This window comes from Pelecanus crispus, chromosome 2 (assembly GCF_030463565.1).
Source record: "Pelecanus crispus isolate bPelCri1 chromosome 2, bPelCri1.pri, whole genome shotgun sequence".
Classification (NCBI taxonomy): Eukaryota; Metazoa; Chordata; class Aves; order Pelecaniformes; family Pelecanidae; genus Pelecanus; species Pelecanus crispus.
Genome location: NC_134644.1, coordinates 127,514,232 through 127,538,639, shown reverse-complemented (window position 1 = coordinate 127,538,639; position 24,408 = coordinate 127,514,232). Strand labels below are relative to the sequence as shown.

The following is a 24,408-nucleotide window of genomic DNA, read 5'->3' as shown; positions in this document are numbered from 1 at the left end:
ATTTCAGAGTCTCAGATGACTGGGAGATTAAAAATCTGCATTCTAAACTCACCATATAAATTCTGCTGAAATTACTATAGACACACACATATATATATGGACATATATAATGAGTATAGGTTATGCAAGTACATTCTACAATGTTTATTCATATAAAAGTGAAGTCATATACCATAAAATTGACCTTATTTAGATCACCAATTCTTTATGGTAAGCGTCATTTTTGTGTCCTGGCCTGGCATGGTGGGGTTCCAGGATGCTCCCAGGACTTCTGGCCAAGTGATTAATGGAGGCAGTAATAAAATGTCCATACCTTTCACCAATGCAAATCCAAAATTCTAACTGTAAAACAAAGAAATCCAGCTGGGTTAAATATTGTGCTACTTTCTACTCTCCATCCCCACTCCACACCACAGTTGGTTTTCATCTGCTTTTGTTTGTTCTCTCTCCTGTCATTAAACAGTTTGAAAAAATAATGACTATTTCTGGGTTTTTTTAAGGCATGGTCCCAACTCGACTGAATTCAGGAATTTGTCTCTGCTGAGAAGGCATACGGCTCTTTACATGATCCAAAGTGGTACTCCGGGATACGGTATTATTTTCTGATAAGCACTCCGGCTTATTTCAAGGATTTCACTCGTCCATGCTCTAACTGTCTGGATCCCCGCCCCTGGCTATGTCACGTCTTCCTTGCCCCCCCCTCCCCCTTGCTTTGTGAGCTTACTTTGGATTCAGACATAGCACAGTATCAGTGTGATACGGAAGTTACCGAGAGACCCTCAGCAGGAGGCTGGTTTGAGAACAATTATCTGACAGAATCGTTTAGCAGTGCAGCCCAATCTATGTTATGACCCTTTTTCTAAATGTAGATATAATGGCACATTAAAGTAATGTTACATCTCATAAAGCCTGCTGGGTGAGGGTTCAGCGAGGTTCCCCTCGTTTCCCTTCTGCACAGCAGGTCCTTTGTTACTGCCTCTCCTCCGGATCCTGTGATGGACGGGAGTCCCGCACTCCTCGAACACTAAAACAGGGCTGCCAAGATAATTTACGGGCCCCGTGGCCAACAAAAAGTCTCAGGCCTCCTTGGGTTATCTCTAAGTCCTACTTTTCTCCGCCCGTTGTGCCAGATTTTACAGATGCCAGGAAAGGTTTTGGAGACACAAACATCCTTCAGCGCGCTGCTTTTAAACGACGGGTCTTCTCCCGGCTTCGCCCGTGTCTGCGGCAGCGTTTCTAGACAGAAAGCTCAAAAGCAGAGAGTAAACCCAGCGCCGGGAGAAGGGAGAGGAGCAGAGCAGCAACGGCGCGCGCCAGTGGGGTCAAGCGGGGCGATGGAGGCCGGGTTGAGGAGCCCACGCGCAGGGCTGGCAGCGTGGTCCGGCTGGGGCACGCGAGGAAGGGCTTCTCCCGCTTCCCTCCGCACCTTCCCTTCTCGCACGAGAAATCCAGGCTCGGCGTACCCAGTTTCGCCGGCACCGCAGCCCGCGGCGGCCTTTTCCTGCGAGGTGCAAGGTGGTGGAAGCGGAGGGTGCTCGCCACTGCCCAAACCCGGGCAGGAAAAATCCACCGCTGCCTTTGCACCGGCTCCTTGCAAGGCCCTGGCGTGACGGGAAAGCCAGGCACCGGCAAGATTTCCGCAGAGGACACCGAGTTCCCAGCCTGGGAACCCCGCGGTCCCCTTCGCCGCAGGGCAGCTGAAGAGAAAAGGGGCACGAGCCTGGGCTGCGGCCCATTTTCGGCCTCCCCTGCCGCCCAACAGCCGCACGGCAAACGCGGAACCGTGAGGGGCCCGCCCGCGGCGAGGGAGCACGGCGCGGTGCCCGCAGCCGCCCGGGGTGCGATGCCGCCGCTCCGCCCACCCGAGACCCCCCCCCCCCCGCCCCGCAACGCGCGGCTGCGCCCCCCCCGGAGCCGGGGTTGCGCGGAGGGGGGGGGGGGGGGTCCCGCAGCCGACGGGAGATGCGGGGAGCGCTGGAAGCCGGGGGGGGGGGGGGGGTGTGCCCGGGGGAGCGGGAGGCAGCCGCCGCGGAGGGGCTTCGCTCCCCGTTTCCACGGGAAAGCCCGTCCCGCCGGCGGCCACGTGTCCCCGCCGGGGCCCCACGCAGGGACCCCACGCAGGGAGCCCCGCCGGGCCCGGCGCGGCGCCAAGTGCGCGGTGCCACGGCTGCTCCCCCGCCCGCCGGGGGCGCGGAGGCCGCCCGCCCCCCGCCGCGGCCCTGCGCGCGCGCCTTGCTCCAATAAGCAGTAATTAGGTCCGAAGCTAACGAGGTGTCAGCTGATCCGCTCGCTCCGTCTGCGCGCGCGGGGGGGGGGGTGGGGGGGTGCCGCGCCCGGAGACATCGCCATGGAAACGCTGTCCTCCCCCCAACACACCCCCCCCCCACCCCCTCCCGGGGCCGGGCCCGAGCCCCCGCCGCGGCCGCGGAGGCGGGGGCGCCGCGCGCGCGCGCCATCCCGACATGGGACAGCGCTGCCCGTCACCGCGCCGCGCCGCCGTCGCCACAGAAACTTTTGTCCCGGCGGCCAATCAGGGCGCGGGGGGAGCGCGGAGCGGCGCTGGGCCCGGCCCGGTGCGACGCCGCCGCCGCCGCCGCCGCCGCCATCCCGCCGCGGAGCGCAGCGCAGGGGAGCGGAGCGGAGCGGAGCGGAGGAGCGGCAGGGCGGTGCGCGGCAGCGGCCGGGCCCCGGTCGGACGCGCCGTGCCCCCGCCGGCGAGGTGCCGGCTGCGGGCGGGGGTTGCGGAGCCGGGCGCTGGATGGCGGAGGCGCGGGCGGGCGCGGCCGCGGAGAGGCGACGAGAGGGAGCGGCGCCGCGCCGCCGCCTTCCCCCCGCGGAGGGGGTGTCCTGCCTGCCGCGGCGGGGGAGACCGGGGAGAGCGCGGAAATCTCCGGCGTGAACTGAAACTGTGGCAAAGGGAGGCGGGGGGGAAAAAAAAAAAAAATCAAGATCGCTTTTTTTATTTTTTTTCTTCTTCTTCTTCCACCTTTAAAAAAAAAAGGGGGTTTTGCTCAGCATCCGCACGCAAACTTACTTGAATGCCTTGTAGCCAGTTTAGCCCAGAGACCAAAGGATACCCCGCACCCGAGGAGCCCTACATGTGTGAGCACCATCATTACACGGGCAGAGCAACCGAGAGCCGCCTCCTTGCCTTTACCAGCGTCCTCCTGGGACTGATCTCTCCTCTGGTCCGATACCCGAGCCTGTCTCGTATCTATCTGCTTTGGTGGTTGGTGGTTTTTTTGTGGTGGCTTTTTTTTTTTTTTTTTTTTTCCTTCCCCTCCATCTGCTGGGATTGCTAAGTAAATAAATAGAGGAAAATTCCTAAAAAGGCATCTGAAAATTCAGTGGGACTGAATATGAGGAAGTGAAATGCTCACAGACCATTATTATAATTTTTTTTTTTAATTAAAAAATATATACTTAAAACGCGGATCGGATGTATTAGGCTTAGAAAATAGCAGGTAAGAACTTTCTTTCTTTCCAGTACCTTCATGCCCGGAGCGGGGATATCTAAAGCAAAGCCGCCCAGCCGTGGAATAAAGGGGGAGCAAAGAGACCAGTTTGCCCTTCAGTGCTTCCTCCATCCTGCGCGGCGAGGCTGCCGTGGGGAGAGGCACAGCCCGCCCGGACACAGACAGAAAGCCTTTCCAGAAGGCAGCCGAGAGCTGCCGGGGCGGAGGAGGGAGGGTGGGCTTTTTTTTTTTTTTTTCCGCTTCTTGCCTTCCCCCCCCCCCCCCCCCTTCACCTGCGCTATCCAGAGTGAATCCGGGTGCAGCTGATGTATGGAAAAGAAGAAGGATCCGCGTCAAGATTTTTTTTTTTTTTTTCGCTAAGCCGAGGGATGGGATTTTAATTATTTATCCACCCGAACCCTCTCCGGGGAAGACGCTACTGGAGCCAGTGGGATAGTCCTGCCTTGCACAATTATTAAAGAGACTGATCACGTACAGTGGAAGGATAAGAGGAGCCTCCACCAGACCCGTTTTGCCTCCTGTGAAAAAAAAAAAAAAAATGAAGGAGAACACTGCCACACTATTGAATTGATTGCTGCCCCCCCTCACCCATCCCCCCCCCCGGCCCCCCCACCCCCCCGAAGCACCACCACCACAACAACAACAACAAAAAAAAAATCCGCCGGGATCTGCCTGCACCGGGACCTCCTTCGCTCCGGCTCGGAGGTGGATGCATTTTTCATGAGCGCTGGGTGAACAGGTGCAAAGTGCGGCGGGGCGGCCCGGCCCCGCACCCCGGCCCGCTTCGGGGCGGCGTGTGCGTGTGTCTGTCCGTGTGCGGGTGTCCGTCCGTGTGCGGGTGCCTGCCTGTGAGTGCGTGTGTGTGCGCCCCGGCGTGTGCATGTGTGCGTGTGTGTACTAGGAGATTATGGAGAGCAGCGACCGGGACATGTACCGCCAGTTTCAAGACTGGTGTCTCAGGACTTACGGGGACTCAGGAAAAACCAAGACGGTGACCCGTAAAAAATACGACCGGATCGTCCAGCTCCTGAACGGCTCCGAGTCGAGCTCCACGGATAATGCCAAATTCAAATTCTGGGTCAAATCTAAAGGCTTCCAGCTCGGCAACTCGGACGAGGTCAGTGGTGGTGCTGGAGGAGGGAAGCAAGTGCTGTACGTGCCAGTCAAAACCACGGTTAGTAGAGAATTGTCTTCCTTGTTCTATGTCGGCCGCTGCAGCCCGCTCCGGGAGCGAGAGGCACAGGGGGAGCCGCAGCCACACTTGGCTCCTTCCTCCCTCTTCCCCCAAGTCATCATCACCATGTTGCGTTTGCCTGTCACATTATACACCGCCGAGGTCTTTGTGGGTCCTTTTATTTAAAGCGATCGTGCGCACAACACACCCTTACCGGCTCGGTCTCGTTCTCCTCCTCGTCGTCGTTGTGTGCCCCCCCCCCCCACTCCCCCCGCCGTGTCCTTCCCCCCCCCCCCCCCCAGCCCCCGGGCCTCCGCGGCGGGTTTGGGGTGAGCTATTGTCCCGCCGCCGCCGCTCCGGCCATTGTGGCGGGCCCCGCCGCCCCGGGCAGCGGCCCCCCCGGCCGCCCCCCCCGGCGGGGCTGAGCGGTAGCGGACGGGGGTAGCCGGGCCTGGCACAAAGCCAAGCCTGCAGCCGGTCGCTGATTTTTGGGGGGGTGGGGGGGGGGGGGTGTCTCTGTGTGCGTGCGTGTGTTTTCCCCGGGATATCAGTTGCGGGGTTTGGTTTGGTTTTGGGTTTTTTGGGGTTGTTGGTTTTTTTTTTTTTTTTTTTTTAATTGTCATCCCCGCAGCCCTGGAGCCGCCGAGCGGCACGAACGCGCCTGGCTGGCTGCGGAGCGCCGGCTGCGCTCGTAAGGGCGGCGGGCAGGGAGGATGCTCCACAAAGGGGGAGAGGGTTCCGCATGACCGCAGGCGGGGTGTATTTTGTTCCTCTTTCTGGGCTTGCAGGAGCCTCGCGGCCGTAAGGGCTTAAAAACTCAATTTGGTGCGCTAGGGTAGCGTGGCATCCCCCGGCAGGCGCTGGAGCTGCAGAGCTCGGCGCAGCTCTGACAGCGGGAGAGCTATTATGCTTGGTGGTGGCAGAAGCGACAGATTTTCCTATTTGAGAAGATGGGGACTGTTGGCTGCAAGTAGGTTTTTGCCTATTGAACTCTCTTAATGTATCATTATTCTTACTTCTTATGCTCTGGGTCACGCAAGCTAAGCTTCTTTTGTCTGTGCGTGGGGCGGGCGGGGAGGGGGAGCCGAGAAAGGAAACCCGGCAATTAAAAATATTCCTGCCTGGGCATTTGGCTTGGATGAGCAATAGTCTCTCTCTGGTTTTTTTTTTTTTGGTTGGTTTTTTTTTTCCCCCCCTTCCTTTTTCTTTTTTTTTTTTTTTTTTTTTTTTGGAGCGGCAGCTTATTCTGACCCAACGGGAAGGTTGCTGGGTGGCGCAGCAAAGGGGGCTTCTTGGAAAGTATTCTGGGTTGGGTTGTGACGTAGGCTGCCGGGGAAATCTGCCTCTCTCTGCCTCGCTGAAGTCATAAACCAGGGCATTCCCGGGGGCCGGCTTATATTTGCCCCCTTGTCATCACCGCCGTCATGGCTGCGAGGAGGCAGAGGTGGGAAATTAATTTTAAGGAGTTTACAAATATGAAGACGGAAAGTGAAAGAGAAGCTCTGGACAGAGTTTGTTCCCTCTCTATGGTTTTTATTCACCAAAGCGTTCTAGGTCTGCCTATAGATTCAGGTTATTTTGGCAGATTTCTGTTCTACCGTTAGATGGCTGATTGCTAATTTCTGACCCCAGAGGGTACTGTAGATACAATTTATAACAAAAATGTTGTCTAAAGCAGAAGTCTCCAGTTAGGTCGGTATTTTTTAATATCTCTTCTGCTTCCTGGAATAATAATTTTGGAGAGCCAGTAGGCATGGTCTTTTATTCCTAAGACTACCCTTTTCACTGCAAGTTCAAAACTGTAAGCAAATTCAGTATTTTTTAAAATTACATTGACTACGCTACTAAATAAAAAATGCTAACCTTAATTTTACAATATGGAATTTAAAAATGAAGTGCTGTTCTGGGCCTCTGAAACACAAGACTCAGTGATGATCAGCTTGTCTGTTTTCTCTCACCTTTGCTAGACCATGAGAGCCTGGAGTCCCACCTTGCATCCCCTCTTCTATTTTATTTTCAGATCAAATAATGACAATTTTTCTCTTTTTTTTTTTTTTCCCTTCAGAGATTTCAGTCAGAGGTCAAGCACCTTGCTGGTCTTATCTTTGTTCATTTGGGGGAATCATATCTTCAACTGTGAATGTCTCTATATGTCCCTATATATGTATTTATATTCATGTAGAAGTAACTATCTTTAGATAGCTTAAGCAACCAAGCAGGCATCCTAGTAAAATAAGAATGCCTGCTAATAAAATGAAGAAAGGAAAGTTAGCATGACCTATCTGTAAGCAATTCCTGAATATCTGTACATTACTTGAACAACGACATATAAACCCTAACGGAAAACGTCTCGCATGTAGGTAAAATTTCCTCCTGCTGGCCAACATAAATCTGTTGGCCAACATAAATGAGAAAAGTTGATACTCGGCACTCTTATACAACAGCCAGCTCTGAGAAACAAATGCCACCCCATACTAAGCCCGTGAATCTGGTGTTTCTATCCTATCGCAAAAGGCAGAGGGGTATTTAAGTAGACCCGCAGGGTGGCAGTGGTTTGTATGAGCTATTGCCAGGGCAGGGGCAGTGCCTGCCAGGCGCTGAGGGCTCTGAAATGACCCCCCCCCATTTGACAGAACAGGGATGCAGCCTCTGGCCTGGAGAAAGTCAGTGGCAGAGTTCCTATCGATTTCAAGAGGCCTTGGATTTCACCCAGCCAGGAATGATAAGTTACAGGGGGAAAGATTGGATTTTCATCAGACAGTAATTGTTGGTAAGCCCTAAAAGCCCATTCTCTCATTTCTTTAACTCTTACTAATTATTTAAGAGTTTATTAATTTATGACCATTTAGAAACATCCCCAACGTTTTTTTTTTTCTCTCTCTCATTGTTATCCCATACATTTGAGCTCATCCAGTCCACAGAGAGAGCCACAAACAGTAACAGATCCCCAAACTGTGAATCTCTCCCCCTTCTTGTCCATCACTTGATCTCACCATAGGTAAAAGTAATTTTAATTTAAAATAAACCACTGCTGGCAGCATGAGCCGCTCCCTCTGCAGAAACAGGATGGATGAAATTACAAGTTGGAGTCTACAGTCACAAGCTGGTCAAAAATAAGCAAATATTCACATACTTTGTTAGGAATTATTCTCTCCTTGAAGCTTTAAGATTTGCTGCTCAGCTTTGCTGTCAGCCAGAGAGATTTGCTCCTGATGGTGCTGTAATCCACTGCTGCTGGTAATTAGACATCATTACTGCTGCGTTAAAGGGAAAGAGAGAAGGAGAGAGGACAGGCTGGGGCTAATTAACTACTTGATTCTAATGAAAGAAAGAGAGCCTGATAGCAACTGGGAGGTTGCACCGGAACAGGCTAGATGTACAACACAGACTTAATTGAAGCAGGGGTGTCTTGCAGTCTCACAGTAGCTGAGGCTTGGTCTTCTTTCATATTCTGTGGGCAGTAGCGCATGGGGTATTATCCTGTTTTCTCTTGCCTGGTTGATAAGTAGCTCAAAATCACAGGCCTATCTTCAAGTTTAAGCATGCCAGCAAGGAGAACGTATAGATGATTATGCGCTGGTTTAGTGAATTTTACGGGTATGGTCTCCTCAAGAGCAACAGGAACAAATCCATTTCTGAACGTTCTCATCCCTCTGTGACCTAGGAGATGCGCTTTTGGTCACCAGGCAGCATCATCTCCTGCAAAACAGCCATTTTAGGTCCAGAGTGGGACAACACACAGTAGGGTGTATGCAACCCAGTGAGTATCTCACTTCTGCAACTTTTCAGATTGCTGCTGTTACCGTCCTAGGTTTTCCTTCATTAAGCCCAAGCCGCACTTTATGAAAGTAGTAAAATTATGCCTAGCCTAGACAGACTGTATAAATGTGTTAGGCCAACAAATATGCCCAATGGCTGACACTATCAACTTTTAATGGTTGGTACTCACAATCCACAAGGATGCATGGAACTAATATTTCTAGTGTAATATCTTTTCCAACAGCATACATGATTTTTGCGGTGGATTTTTTTGCATGTATTTTCTGCATAGCTCTTTAACTGGAACTATTTATCGATTGGCAACTTGAAAACAAATCTCTTTTCACCACTTTTCTTTCTCTTGTTTGATGTTGTCCATAGAGACAAATACGGCTCCTAAAATCAGTCTTGATTTAAAAATAACTTAAAAAATAATGGCCTGAGCTGTATCAGCGGATTCTCAGCAGGACTTTCCTTTAAAAAAGAAGGTCCAAGATGACAGCAGGATATGTCTTAAATATAGAATTTATATGGTATTAGCAAACCAATAGAACATAACCTTAAAGGCCAAGTTCACATTGCTTTTATGTCATTATTCATTTGAAATGACTCCACTGACTTTAATGAAATCACAAGCCTAATGTATGAATTTTCCCGTGTCTTCTTTTGTATTTTCCAAATATAGGCATAGAATGAACTTTCATTCAGAAACCAAATTTTGTTCAGTTTAGTTAAATCTTTATATCCTCCTGAAGGATCTGGTACCTCTTGGATTGCCGCTAGCAGACCAGTGAGGCTCTCTGCAGGTGTAGGGCTGTACTACTGAATCTGATTACAGGATTTAGGACTTAAAATTATAGGCCAGTCAGTTCTATGGAACAGGCTGTATCCCAGCCCACCTCTTGTTCTGTTAGTGATGAAGAATAGTAGATGGACGTATGAGTTTATGGTTCGTTTGATTTTATATAAATTACTTTGTTTATGAACAATAGAAGAAACAGATCACAGTACAGAATAGCTTATATGTCAAAATATGGTGCTTTAAATTATCTTACGTTTTAAATCATTCATTATTTTAGGGCGCTTTATAGCAATCTGAAAATATGCAGCTTTGCTTCATTGCATTTCTCCCCATTTTTGTAGCCATCAATATAAAAAATTAATAAAAGAGTTTGTCAAATATATATTGGTAGCTCCGTAGCCTAGTGAACTGTCAACACATAATGGCAGTAAGTACCAGAGAAAGGTGATGCTGAGGGTGAGCTATAATTTATCCCAAGGTACAATTCTGTGGTAGTTTACAGTCCCGTTAAATGCACCTTCCAGGCTCAGAAGCGGTATTTGAGCCCTGCCGTATCCGTCCTGTTTTAACTGCCCAGCGCATTTTCCTTAACCCCTGTTCAGGTCTGCAGAGCTTCGTCTCCTCCCATTACCCGCAGCCTCTGCCCTGCCGTTTGCAGACCTCCCGATGGACTCAGTGAGGAGGGATGCTGGTGAATCAGACAGTGCTGGAAAATGGTCATAGCAGATGGAACAAAACCCGTTTAGTTGGCAACTCTTAATGCAGGCATTCAGTGAAGTGTTCATGAGTAAAGAGAATTACTCTGTCCTGAAATTTAAAAATGTTAAAAGCGGCCATATGTAAGACGCCATCTCCGCATGCATGTGTGCGAGAGAGAGAGGCAAAGCGAGGCGAGGATCTGAGATTTCTTGGTAACAATGTTGAGCTAGAATTTTCCAAAGAAACATGAGCCAAAGAGAGCAAATTTTTGAAGAGGGAGCGTTTTAAAGTGCTGCTTCTGTAAAACTAGAAACTGTTAATGTTACTTCAGAAACATTAAATAGGGTGTAGCAATACCATAACAAAACCTACTACTGATATATCCATCCCGTGCGTATAATGAGACAGGACGACAGATTCAGTGCTATCCCTGGGTAAAGGCCAGGCTTGTAGTCCGAAAGCTGAAATCTTTCCAGTGATCCAAAAGAAAACCTCCCAGTTTAATTTTCATGCTGCTGTGAACCGTTGCCGAGAAGGCTGAGGCAATAGTGAACCTGGTTCTTCAGTGTCTTAACCCTCAGCCTCTTGTCAGTGAAGCTGCACTGGATTCAATCATGATGCCGCGTGGTAGGGACTCCAGCTCAGATACTTCAGCCCTGATTTTCTTCAGAGGTACTGCGTGTTGTTTCTGTGGCTACAAAGCTACGTGATCGGTGAGAAATAAGCAGGCATTTGCTAGCAGGCTGGTGCTAAAATGGGCTGATAGGCATCAGTACAGCATAATGGGACCTTTTCTGATCTTTTTAAGGAGATAGTTTGTTTCTTTCACTAACTTGTGTGGTGATCACCATTGTTCTTGGTCAGCGCTCTAGACAGAAAGGAGACAGAATCCAGAGAGACTACACACATATATACACAGAAGGACTCCGTGTAGAGAGGGCTTACCGTGAACACGGGCCCCTGTGAGAAGGCGGCTAGTGCTAGTGCTGGATGAATGTGGGAGTTAATGATTGAAATTTCATTTTACACTACAGAAATAAATTAAAATGGGCTGACATTGAACCGTGAGTTTTGGTCTGCTGTTGAAAGGAGGCAACAGACAGCTGTTGGGTTTGGTCTGAAGGAAGCTGTTTGGGTCCTGATCTTTCCCTGTACGCAGGATACACCTGTTTAGAGTTTGCTGGTAAAAGAGGAACAAAACAAGCAGGGCAAATGTTGAAGAGAGATATAAATGAAGTGGATGTGGAGAAAGATTATGAGACAGCGTGGCAGGAAACCCTCTCCAGGAGGATCCTACCAGATTCTGCAGCCTCCCATGCAGCACAGAGCATCACAGGAATCTTTTGTTCCTTCTTGAGTAGGTTGACCCTGATCAACACAGCCTCCAAAATGAGTAGAGCTTTCTGGGACATAAAAGATGTTCTGATCTTATATATGTCATTTTAATCCTGCCAGAAGCCTCTCTGACTTTAGAAAACTCAGGAGATAACTAGCTGGTGCATGAGAGCTGTTTGCATTGTCCTACAGCAGCAGTGAAAGTGATCTTGTAGCTTGCTTAAACTACCTTCTTGTTCTATTTAAATAGATGAGCCTCAAAACCTTACATTTCCACTAGCAAGGTATTTTTTAGTGGTTTATAAACATAAAATAGCCAGGTAGGCATTGCCAATATCCAGGAAAGACTTGCTACAAGTGGTGGTGTTGAGCATTCTTCCGGATGCAAATGGATTTTCTTAGCGATGATCAACTTTATCACAGATAGTTGTACAGGCTTCTAACTGCTTATTCAATAACTCTGCAAGCTGCAAAACCTGACAGTTACTATGTGCATCTGCAGGGATTAAAGCTAGTTGTTGAGATTGAATTGTAGGGTTTGAACCATTTAGTTGTGTATGTGGATACTTTTCAACTTAAGGGGCTATCTGTAGTGAACATTTTACTGAATAAATCAGATCTATGTTAGAGGTAACCTCAAGTAAAGACTTTTTTCAGAAATAAATATTCTGTATAGACTTGGAAGGACAATTTTTATTAAATGACCTACTTGAGCCTTGGATGAAACTCATTCAACCTTTTTCACTTGAAAGCCTGTAATTAAGCTCCTCTGGGAAATGGGAGGTTATATATATTATATTGCCAATAAGCTCTGTGTGTCTGGAAGTTTTGTAAATTTTGTTACCCTGAAGTTTTTAATACAACAAGAGATGGATGTGGTAACATTTTGACTGTACTTAAGAAAATTTAGGAGGTGAGATCACTTGTACTTAAATGACTTACGACTCTAACTCACCGTACAATTTTTAAATACGTACATCTTGGGATTGCTGTCTTTGTTGCATCTGGACTTAGGCATACCACTACCAAAACTGCCAGGTGGATTTTGTAGAACACTTTTGTTCAAGGCAGATCCAGAGCTGAAGTAGCTACCACTAAATCATGACCTGTCTGTAGGGTAAAGCAGCATTGCGTTGGCATGTGGAAAATCAAACTTGTGAATGGACTAATGCTCACTACCCTGAGCTGACAGAATCATAGAATTATAGAATCGTTTAGGTTGGAAAAGACCTTTAAGATCATCCAGTCCAACCATTAACCTACACTACCAAGTCCACACTAAACCAATCAAGGGTAGACTAGACTAAACCATGTCCCAAAGTGCCACATCTACCCGTTTTTTGAACACTTCCGGGGATGGTGACTCCACCACCTCTCTGGGCAGCCTGTTCCAATGCTTGACCACCCTTTCCGTAAAGAAATTTTTCCTAATTTCCAACCTAAACCTCCCCTGGCGCAGCTTAAGCCCATTTCCTCTTGTTCTATCACTAACTATTTGGGAGAAGAGACCAACACCCACCTCACTACAACCTCCTTTCAGGTAGTTGTAGAGAACGATAAGGTCTCCCCTCAGCCTCCTCTTCTCCAGGCTAAACAACCCCAGTTCCCTCAGCCGCTCCTCATAAGGCCTGTGCTCCAGACCCTTCACCAGTCTTGTTGCCCTTCTCTGAACACGCTCCAGAAGATTAGTAACAAGCGCAAGTATTTAGATACAGTAGGAGAAGAACAGCTAAGGTATGGCCAGAGGTTTCAGCAGACAGGAAAGACAAGGAATATAAAAAGGTTTCAGAGAACTTCATTTTTCATCATGTATCTTCTCTGTTGTGGACGATGAGGAAATACCTGTCCTGGGTTTACATTTTTCAGGTGATGAAACTGAAGAATGGTCAGAAATAGAGGAATAAAAAAAGAGGTGATGGCAAATCAAGATACCAAATTGCAGTGCATCACTGGGACTAATACAAATCCAAGAACACTGAAGAACTTAAGAATGAAGTAACTAAAATATTATTAAAATACATCATTTGCCACTATATGCGGCAATGGTACTGGAGAATGGCCAAAAATGTACTAGAAAGAGAAAAAAAAAAGGTGGTAAAGATAGTTCATAGAAATGAGAGACCAGTGAACCATATTTCAACACCAGAAAAAAAAATCAATAAAAAAATCATTAAGAATAGAGTTGTTAAGTGTCAATATGAACTATACCTGGTTGGCGCAACTAGTTTAGATTTTGTAAGGGTTAATTATGTTCCTCTAACTTGTCATGTTCAGAAGTCTCAAATAATTTTCAGGTAAAAATTTGGTTCTGGCTCCCTTCTGAAATGAAACTGACCTGATAGTGACTTTACTAACGCAGGGTTGAAACTTCGGCTATGATGACAAATTAAAGCTGGTGCAGAGTTGGGAAGCCATAGGAAGCATTCCAGAGCGATATAAATGTAGTCCAATGTGCGTATATACACACACAAAAGTATATATACACATATATACACATAAAATGCAGACAAATGAGGGGGTTTCAACACTGGATGGAAATGCAAATCAATTAGGTTAAGCAAGTCAAGGAAGAATTGGGAGGGAAAATAGAAATATCATAACAAAGGAAAAAGGAGAAATCATGGCAGGCAGAATTCCCTACAGACCATTGCCAGATAATTTACATTTTATGCCATTGTGACATTAGCTTTTTGAGAGGAAAGGAATAATTCAAGCTTTTCAATCACATTTTAAATGTACAGAATTAGTATAACATCTCCAGGGAAATATTTAGGAATAATTTCAAACAAATCAATAAGCATATCTTCAATGAGCATCACGGGGATAACAAAAATCGGCATTAGGAAAAGTATAGAGAATAATATTGAAAACTTATTATTCTCATTAATTAAATGGTATGTCCTTGCCTTTAATAACATGCTTAGTGTATGTACCTCATCTCTAGAAGGTCATGACAGATGAAAGGTCCAGGGAAAGTAACTAAGCTAATTAAAGAAAAGGGGTAGTTGTAAGAGAAATAGATTTTAATGGTTATATCACCCAGAAAGGTGAATATTAAGAGAAAATGCACAGTAGAAAACAGACGTGTAAAGAGGTAGAAAGAAGCTGAGAGAACTGGTGTGGTGTAAATACTGATGAACAGCAGAGAGAGAAAAATCAGCAGCCACCCTTTTTAATCCTATTCCATCTTCGAAGATTCTTTTGGCAACCATCTCAAAAGGTAAATTCAAAGGTAGGCCATTGTTTTATAACCCATAGTGTTGGGAATGGAGAGTCTGCATTGCAGCCCCTAGAGAAACTCTGATTGATTCAGCCAAAATTTCTTCCAAGGATTTTACAAGAGAATGATAGCTCCATGGCTCTCATAAGGATGTAGTATGCTCTCTCTGTCGGTTCAGCTTTGCTGGCTGGAGCAGAAGTGAGGACAAGGTCACGTTCCTGCCCTTCCTTCTCTGCTCCCCTGGGAGCGTGGGCACTGGTGAAGGCACTTACTGGCTGCCTTGCTGTTACCTGGTGTCTTGCAGCATCTCCCCAGGTGTTTTCCTGTAGAGCATCTATCAGGGTTAGTCACGCTCCAGCCCACACAGTCAACACAAGGGAAGACTTGTGGAGCATAGTGAAATCCCAGCACCTTCCCTTCTCCTTTGTACTGAATTTTAGTATTGCTGGTGGTCTCAGCCTTCATGCTCTTGTTTCATTAATAGATTATTAAGTTTTTGGTATGTGTTATTAGGTTGGCTGACACAACCAGAGGAAAATAATTCGGTCATTATTGCACGATGCACCTGGATGCACCATATTTTGTTTAGAGATTTATTTGTTTATTTACTAATTACTGAGCTCTGAAACATGTTTTGCAGACTCCCTTGCAGACTGGGACTAGATGGCACGTTGGTCAGTTTGACTGTAGCAGTTTCTATGGCTCGTTGCTGTAGTGATATTACTAGTCTGGAGGAAGGAAGGAAACCATCAAGTTTCTGAGCTCCAGTACTATCCTATGTGGACCACTGCATGAGATTACAGTGCTTTACATAGAAAGTTTGCGATGGACCACCTTTACTCCAATTTACTCCAGTTGTGATGAGAAGTAATGTGTTGTTTTCACCTCCATATTTTTGCCTGCTTGTGCTAGGATTTTATTTTTTTCCAATGTTTGTTGCAACTATTATCAAACTCTTACTGTGGTGGGAAGAAAAGAAAAAAAGAGTAGAATTATTAGAGAATTAATTGCAAATATGAGAGAAAATTAGCTCATTCAAATGATGACAATTTGTGGAAGACTTTGCTTTTGACCAGTCTGACCAGCAAGTGTGGCATATACCTAATTAGATGACTCGTCCCACTGCATTTCTCAAGAAACAGCAGTGGAAAACAATAAAGAATGTAACTCATTCTTTTCTCCCTTAATCTAGACATAGTCATCATTTTTTTTATGACATCTTTTGATAAGCTTTATCTTTTTATATTCTGAGAGTTCAGCAAAGCCCCACGGCCATGGTTGCCAGAATACTAAAGTATTTCATTCGTAGCGAGCAAACAGCTCAGCTTTCTTTTAATGAGTGCAGTATTCCAATTCCAAGCATCCATCAAACCTGTAGTTCAGACAGACCACATCTATTTACCCCTTTTTGTCTCAATTTGGGCTTATCCAACAAGGGAATGGGATAATAAGTTTTGTATGGATGCAGCAGCAAAACCCAGAACTTCTCAAGAAGACATATATTGTAAGCTCATTGGACTTTGGCCCTGCTTTTTTAGAAAACCTACACAAATCCTTGGCTTTGTTTTACCAGTGCACAAGGCCTGGTTATCATTGTTTTGGTGTAACTGAGAGCTGAATTGGGCATATGGTGAGCTTCCAAGGAGTTGAATTTGCACCAAAGCAAATAACAAAGCAATATAAATAAAGCTAGGGCTAGAGCTGAATAAAGCTGGTTAAAATAAAGCTGGTTAAAATAAAGCTGGTTAAAATAAAACTGCTTTCTTCCTTTTCAACTGCCCTTCTGCACAGCAAATTCTAATATTATTCTCTTCTAATCAGCCCAATTTTGGCAAGATACATTGGTCTTTGAGGAAACCGTGGAGCTGAAAAGATTGTTTTACCTGTATTCCTACTTGAACCCCTACATTTTCAACTTGAACCAAAAGGACTGTTTTCAAAAACTGAGTAGGAAAAAGCATTCTTAAATAGGTGAAAGCGGGTCAAATTTTATTAATAACAGTAAGTAGAAAATTTAATTGAGGTCTAATGAACTCTGTCTTTTCTGCTACTTATCGTTGAATTTTAATAAATTTATAGGTAATTATCAGATTTTTTTTTTGAAATTTAATTCTTAATAAATGTAGAGTCAGGAAAATTTTCACATACACAAACTTCAAAAAATTTAACAAATTTGCATTATCATTCTTGCTGTAATTTGAAAGCAAGCAAATAAAGTACAACATAGATGGTTGTGTGAAAGTATTTTAAAGAGAATTGTTAATTTGCCTAATATATCCAAAGAGTGAACTAACAGACCTACAAAAGAGCTGAAAAACTGTAGCTGTAGGAAGTTGGAAGGAGCCAAACTGGTGAAATCTGTGAGGCTTTGAAGGACCAGTTCTGTCATCCTAATTTGCGCTGGACGAAATCCCCCCCTGGGATAGGACCAGCAGAAGGTCTGTGAATCATTTTTTTGGCACAAAGATTATGCCCCTGTTTTGAAGACATAATGCAGTCCTTGGGTGATGCTTAGGCTTTATAATGGCCGGTGCCCAGGGGAGGAGTCCACCCACAAAGCACCCATCATGTGCACTCAATACCCCGATCAGTTGGTATCGGTTGACTGGGTGGCAATGACTGAGTTATCAATAAGGATACGTTCAGATAAAGTTCTTCTATTTGTAAAGAATAATTTACCTGTAACTGCTATCTGGTTTTGCCACAGTGTATTCCAATGTGCTAGCCCAGTGCTTAATAAGTGTATAGACATGTTTGTAAAATGTGTAAGAATATCTAGAAAGGTTAACTGCAGCAAGGCCAAACTCAGCTGTAAAATAATACTAGGAGCACCCTGCTCCTACCTCTTTGGTTATAATCTTCCACAGTGCCAGAGTTGCACTCATCGCAACGCACTGTACAGACAGTTCTCCATTGTAGAAATCCCCATATTCTGATTGTTTAGGGAGGGAAAAACCAAACTGGAGAACAAGCTTGATCTTAGTCCTTTAAACTTTCCATATATTTAAGTCAATTAAAAGTGCTTCTCTCATCCTTTCCCCTTCCCAACTAAACATACACAACACATACACTTATCCCCAACGACACCGTTGAGGTAATTTGTTTCCTTGTTTTTAAGTATTCTCCGTTTCCTATGGATATTGCATTAGGACATCTGCTACGTGGAGAACTCAGATCTCTTTCCCTTTTCCCTGTCCCTTTGAACTGTATTTGCATTAGAGAAATCCTGCTTCTAATGTGAGTGGAAGACAAGTGAGATGAGAGAACAAATGCAGTAAAGCCAATCAAGTATAGACAAACTTTGGCCTAATAGCTCCCTCTGAGCTCATCCTAAAGCAAGAAAGTCAGCTTTGGGAGAGGTGGAGGCTGGGAAAAGTAAAATAAGCCTGGAAAACACGTATCACACATTTAATAATAATAATAATAATAATAAAAATAAAACTAATGAAGTAAACCAGGTAAAAGAAGGCTGATGCTTCTTGTTAATTTGGTAATAAAACTACTCTTGATCTTTGAAACCAGTATTTAAGCAAATAAGCATACCTGTTGGCCACCTGTAAGCACAGAACAACCTTAAGATATTAACTAACTAACAATTAAAACTGCCTGGAAAATGTGAGGAAGATGAAACGTGATGGGGGGGGCATTTTTCATGGAAATTTGATTTCAGCAGAATTTTGAACAAATTCTATGTCTATTCCCCAGCATTTATTTCAAATTGGAGTTTATTAGTCAACACTGAATTTAATGACTATCTCAGCATGATGTAGCAGAAAGTAGCGAAGCAGAATGTTGCTAGACACGAAAAAGCTTGTCGTTATACAAATAGACAAATAATTAATATAGATACACCTGGCAATTTGAATTTGAATGTTTGCCATCGTCTCATAGCCTCAGTATCTATTTGATGTCCACAGCGCTACACATTTCCTTCGATCCTTGTCATTTGTCTTTGCTGCTGCAGATTATTATTTACTAATAGGCAGAGAACTGGTTTTTTCCTTGTGTTGCCTTTATTTCCAGACCTCGAGGCCTGCTGTTTCTCATTTTGAATTCCAATCCAACGGCAGGTGCCAAGATTCAAATGTATATTATCTATGGGCAGTAGGATCAGCCTGTTTGTGTAACATCAGTTGAACTGAACCACTCACTGTGCTGGCTGCATTTTAATATTTTTAATCTTTCTTTGGAAGGCACGCTATTTTGGTGAGCAACCAAATGCTGTCTAAGCTGCACACAAGAGGAGATCTACAAATGGGTTTCTAAATGTAGGCTTCTGTAAAATTAAAAAAAAACCCAAACCACAAACGAAAAAAACTTAAAAACATGAAACTGGAGAATCTATTAGGTCCAATCCACCCACAGCCATCTGGAGCAGTAAGTTATCTATCTTATTTATCTAAACAATACTTTGGACATGACATGAGCAGAAATGTGAGTAAGTTGAGCTGAAATATTTTGTATATTAATCTTTTAAAATGTCCAAGGCCAAGAAGGCCGATTTTAAGAATCGCTGAATGACATTACCATAATAATGTGAAATAGACCATTTCAAAGGCAAAAAAGCGTTCCCACTAAAGTCAATAGCAAAATCCCACTGACTACAACAGTAGTGGGATTGGTCTGCTAAGTAGCAAACCATGCTTTAAAAAAATCAATACTTCAATTTTACAGGGTAATATGGAGAGCAGTATAGTTGCCTATTATCAAACCCCATAGCCTGTGGATTTTATCTCTCTAATAATACCGAGGTTCAGCACCTATCTTATGAATCATTGAGAGGAAAGACATAAGCCATTTCGAAGCATTGCCCCTGCCCCTAGCCGAGAAAGCTCTCCAGAGGCAGGACGCGCTGCGCCGAGCGTGCCTCCATCAGCGCCGCGCAGCAAGGATTACTCTGAAATGAATGACTGCCTCGCTTGGAAAAAAATAGCATTCATCGCTGTGGATCTTGCCGTGGTGTTTGATGCCCAGAACTTCAATTCCAACTCTGAATACAATGGCAACAATACACAGAAGTGCCCCGAAACGGGTCAGGTTTTTCATCTCAAAGCATGCCACACCACAAAAAGTACTGGTGACATTTATTTTTATTTTGCGTTTTCCTCTTACGTTTCAAGCGTTGCAGCGGCGTGATTCAGAGCAGAGCTATAGCCCATGCATTCCTCCTCACACAAAGGATATACATAGATTTGAACGGAGAGACTTTGGGGAAGGGGCTGAATCTTTCCTCACCAAGAGCAGCCAGACCGCCCGATTTTTATTCCCTGGAGCTCAAACCACCCCTTGCAATACAGAGGGTTTTCGGGGTCCCTCCGCTCGGGGGCACGCCGTACCCCAAAATCCGTGCGTGATGGGTGCTGAAGCGGCCAGAACCGCGTGGGTGTGTGTGTGGGGGGCGGTGTCGTGTGTCCCCCCCCGGGCCCGCGGTGCGGGGAGGCGGCGGGCCGGGTGCTGGCGGCGGGCGCGGCGGCCCTGCCTCCGTGGGACATAATGAGCGCAGCGGTTCGGCAGCCGGCAGACATTTCCTTCACCCCTCCCCCTGCAGCCATATGGTGCCGTAAACAACCGCCGCGGCGTGCGGGGATGGGGTTTGGTCGTCGTCGTCGTTGTTGTTGTTGTGGTGTGTTCCCCCCCGCCCCCCGCTGCGCCGGCCGCCGCTGTCTCCCGGGGCTGCCGGCCGGTGCTACCGGAGCGCCTCTCCCCGGGAGCACCTTGGCGGGGGCGGCGGGGCCATCTGCCGCGGCCGCCCCTCGGGGGGCCCGGGGTCGCCCCGCGGGAGGCTGCCCGGGCCGCGGCGCCAGCTGGGTGCGGGGACTGCCCTGAGGGGCGAGGAGGGGGCCGGGGCGAGGGCCGCGCCGCCGCTTCCCCCCGCCCCAGCCCGGTGCCGGCCCCGCCGCCGCTGCGGCTCCATGAACTGATTCAGGGCCCGGGCTGGCATTGAGGGCACGGGGGAGGAGGGGGAGCGGGGAGAGGGTGCGGCTGTGCCGCCATCGCCTCCCCCGGCCTGTTCCTATGGTAACAGCGAAATACCTCCGGGACACGCACGCACACACACACAGCCACACGCACACCCGCTCCTCACTCCCACTCGCGGAGGAGGAGGCGGCGGCGGGGGGGGCCCGGCCGGGCACGGCTACCGCGCCCTCGGCACCGGCCCCCCCGCCGCGCCGCGCCGTTCCCATGGCGACGGGCTGCGGCAGCACCTGTGCGGCCGCCGGCGCTGAGGCGGCGCAGAGCGGCTGCCGCCCGGCCGTCGCCCCCTCGCCTGCCGCCTCCTCCCCCGCTCCCCGCCGCAGCCCGGCCTGGCTCCGGCGGGGGCCGGCTGCGAGGCTGTGCCAGCCCTCCGGAGAAAGGGCTGCGGCCCGCGGGGGGCGGAGGGGGATGCGGCCCGGCCCGCAGCCGCCATCCCGCGGGCCGCCGGGCCCTGGGCCTGCGCCCCCGCGGCGGGCACCGCCGGCCCGCCGCAGCCCATCGCCGGTACCCGCGCGGTTTAAATGTGCGTGGAGATAAGAACGTGAGGTAAAACAGAAGCTGCGGTGTATTTTCAGTGCAGCATGTGCCCTGTGCCTGCCCAGCGGGGTGGGTGCTGCTGGCGCTGGTGGCACCCAGAGCAGTGCTAGCGCTGGAGATAGGCGAGCGATACCCTCCTCCGTCCGGAGCGGTTGCGTGGGTGGCCGTGGGTGGATTTCTCTGCTAGCCTGCCCCATTCCTGGCAGGGGATGGGTGCTGCTGTGCCATTTTGGCGGTGCGGCTGGTACCGATTTCATCAGGGCAGTCCCAGCCGCCCGCACTGCACCTGCGCTGTGGCCTGCGGACATCGCAGGCCTCTGGGATCTAGCGGTTTGACTCAGGGAAGCCCTTGTCTTTGGAAACAAGCCCCAAGTCTCTGAAGTAAATTCACCGTACCGTGACATGATGCCACATGAGACCCTGCCGGCAGATGTAGGGCTGCCCAACGGCACAGCAGCTACAAATACTTGCTGTAAATAGTGACATGTCGTGGTTGGCGTGACGGGAGGTGCAGGGAATGGAAATAAAACCTTGCGCCACTGTCGCTGCTGGTGTTCACTGCTGGTTGCTTTCTGCTTTTGCCAGAACCCAGCACTTGAGATGCCTCTTGCTTAGCAGCCCATGCGCTCTCTTACCATGTGGATGTAGCTATATGGTATGTAGCATAGTATATAGTTACGGCTATTGTGGAAAAGTGCTCAATTTTTGGCCCTCAACGTTCTAAACGGGCTATTACAGGCAATAAAAATATTTGCATATAGTTATGATGTGAAAATGTGGTCTTAGGCCCCTAAGACATCAGGGGATGTGCAAATATTAATCTGATATATTCTGAAGCCAGGTCTGTCCCTCTGAAGAAGACTTGCGAGTCCCTTCTTCCATGTAGCTGAATGGGGCAGCCCACAGAATTGGGAGGAGGGGGTGGATAGGAGGAATGTCTTTAGCCCCACGTACTAGAAGAGGTTTATCTTTTTAGCCATAATATGAGCGAACTATTTTTTATCAGCTTCACTAAATGCTAGATTGTGTGTCATGGAATACAGCTGGAGGACTCCCATTGTCTTTAATGGGCCACAGCTGAGACCTAAAAAGATAGTAAAGTACCTGACCAATAATAACATCACCCATAAAAATAAAAACTGAATTCCTTTCTGAAAAACTAACCACAAAACCGCATCTGTATCCTAAAGATATTAATGTAAAAAAGAGCAGGAAGCTTTATCTTTCTTTATAGATGTTAAAATAGCTTAAAAATGGAGTGTTACGGCTGTTACGATTTCATTGTGTGTCCCATGGTGTTTGTCATTTTTTTTCCTTGAAAAATCGCATCTCCAGTCAAATGCTTGTGAAAATTCTACTTTTGTGTTAAAAAGAAATCAGACAAAAATCATTTAGTGATCCCCAAAGCTGTATAGAAGAGATTGTCAGTCTTAGCAGCAACTCCCTGTCAATTCTCAAAGTCTCTTGAGAACCATGGGTATTTCATTATCAGCCTTTTGACTGATGAGTGTATAAAATGCTAGTGGTTAGTGTGGTTCTAGAGACTGATACTGCTGATTTACAAACCACAAATGAGCTTGCAGGCTGCTGTTTGAGGACTTTCAGCTTAAACTCTGCAAATGTCCCAAGTAGACCCTGTAGACTTAGAAACCAGCAAACAAAACAAGTGTGTTTTTTCCTAAATCATAAGATTTTCCGGACCAGTTTAATGATTTTCCATATCCTATCTCATTACTTCAAATATCAGTTAAATAATATTCTTAAAACAAAGGCTGTAAATATGAAAGATGAGAAAATGAAGGATAAAATTTCAGCAGAATCCTTTCAACATAATGCCTAGTAAGCTCTTTGAAAAAAATTTCAGAAGGTGCTCAAAATAACAAAACCAGACTAAAATTTAATTACAGAGATAGGAACACTGAATACATCTTAAATTATATAAAGCTCAGCTTCATAATAAGGGAGTCTAGAAGCTTCAGTTTCTGAAATTTACAAATCAGATTGTAAAAGCTTAATATTAAAAAAAATTGCATGAGTATACTGCACCATAAAGCAAGTTCTGGAGAAGGAGAGCATTGTAGTAAATGGCTTGCTGAAGACCATATTTCCCAGGTGCCATCTCACCACAACCAGGAGGCATTCCTTCTGCTGCAACACAGGAGCACAGGAGGATCAAATGTCAAAGCAGTATCAATGCAATTATTTCTTGGCCACATAATTCTAATAGGTTGACTTCTGTGGGACCAAAAATGCAAACCAGCATCAATAACTTGCAAGAATTAATTCAGACAATTTATATGGCTTGAGTTATACATAACATCAGTTGAGTTGATCATAATGGTTCCTTCTAAACCATTATAATCATCACCACCATAAAAAGAAGCATGGGCAGAAGGTCAAGGGAGGTGATTCTGCCCCTCTACTCTGCTCTGGTGAGACCTCACCTGGAGTACTGCGTCCAGCTCTGGAGTCCTCAGCACAGGAAAGACATGGACCTGTTGGAGTGGGTCCAGAGGAGGGCCACAAAAATGATCCTCCTATGAGGCCAGGCTGAGAGAGTTGGGGTTGTTCAGCCTGGAGACGAGAAGGCTCTGGGGAGACCCGATTGCAGCCTTCCAGTACTTAAAGGGGGCCTATAAGAAAGATGGGGACAATCTTTTCACCAAGGCATGTAGTGACAGGACAAGGGGCAATAGTTTTAAACTGAAAGAGGGTAGATTTAGGTGGTGCAACGCTGGCACAGGTTGCTCAGAGAAGTTGTGGATGCCCCATCCCTGGATACATTCAAGGTCAGGTCGGATGCAGCTTTGAGCAACCTGGTCTAGTGAAGCATGTCCCTGCCTACGGCAGGGGGGTTGGACTAGATGACCTTTGAAGGTCCCTTCCAACCCAGATCATTCTGTGATTCTATGATTCTCTCTCTGTAACTCATGATACCCAATACAACTGAGGTCTGGGAAAGATGAATGCAAACAATAGGATGCTAGACTGGATGCTGTCATCTTAACAGATTGTTTTATTTCAGTGAATATGCAGAGCCGAAACAGAGAACACTGAATGGAGAAGGAATGTCTATAAGCTACGAGCGGAAACAAGGAGACAAAGAAAAAAAGACCAAAAAAAAGGAGCAGTTGAGCAGAAAACCTGATAGGAGAAAATGAAATGGAGCAACCCTTTTTGCTTCAACATCCAAAATCTGAGGGAGTTTCAGAAGGCTTTTTCTGGGTATCATCAGAAATCATAAAATGTGTTTGTCAAAAAGCCTGAAGAAGAAGTATTCCTGACCCCTGGAGAAGGAGAGTGCAATGATGGCATTGTGTTGTGAAGTACCCTCAGATGGCAGGTTACTGTTAAAAATGACTGAGCAAGATGGGAAATGGGCTGTAGTGATGAATAGATAGATGGGATAAAACCCCAGATACAGAATGAA

At 46.9% G+C, this 24,408-nt stretch overlaps 1 protein-coding gene across 4 annotated transcripts in view; it reads left to right on the top strand.

The window, feature by feature from the left end:
* Positions 1-4,383: 4,383 nt before the first annotated feature.
* Positions 4,384-24,408, top strand: part of NOL4 (nucleolar protein 4) — a 212,047-nt gene continuing 192,022 nt past the window's right edge. For all 4 annotated transcript variants that reach the window (XM_075705362.1, XM_075705361.1, XM_075705360.1 and 1 more), the window contains exon 1: positions 4,384-4,650. In XM_075705362.1, the coding sequence (XP_075561477.1) occupies positions 4,384-4,650 (267 nt within the window). The remainder of the gene's footprint in view (positions 4,651-24,408) is intronic.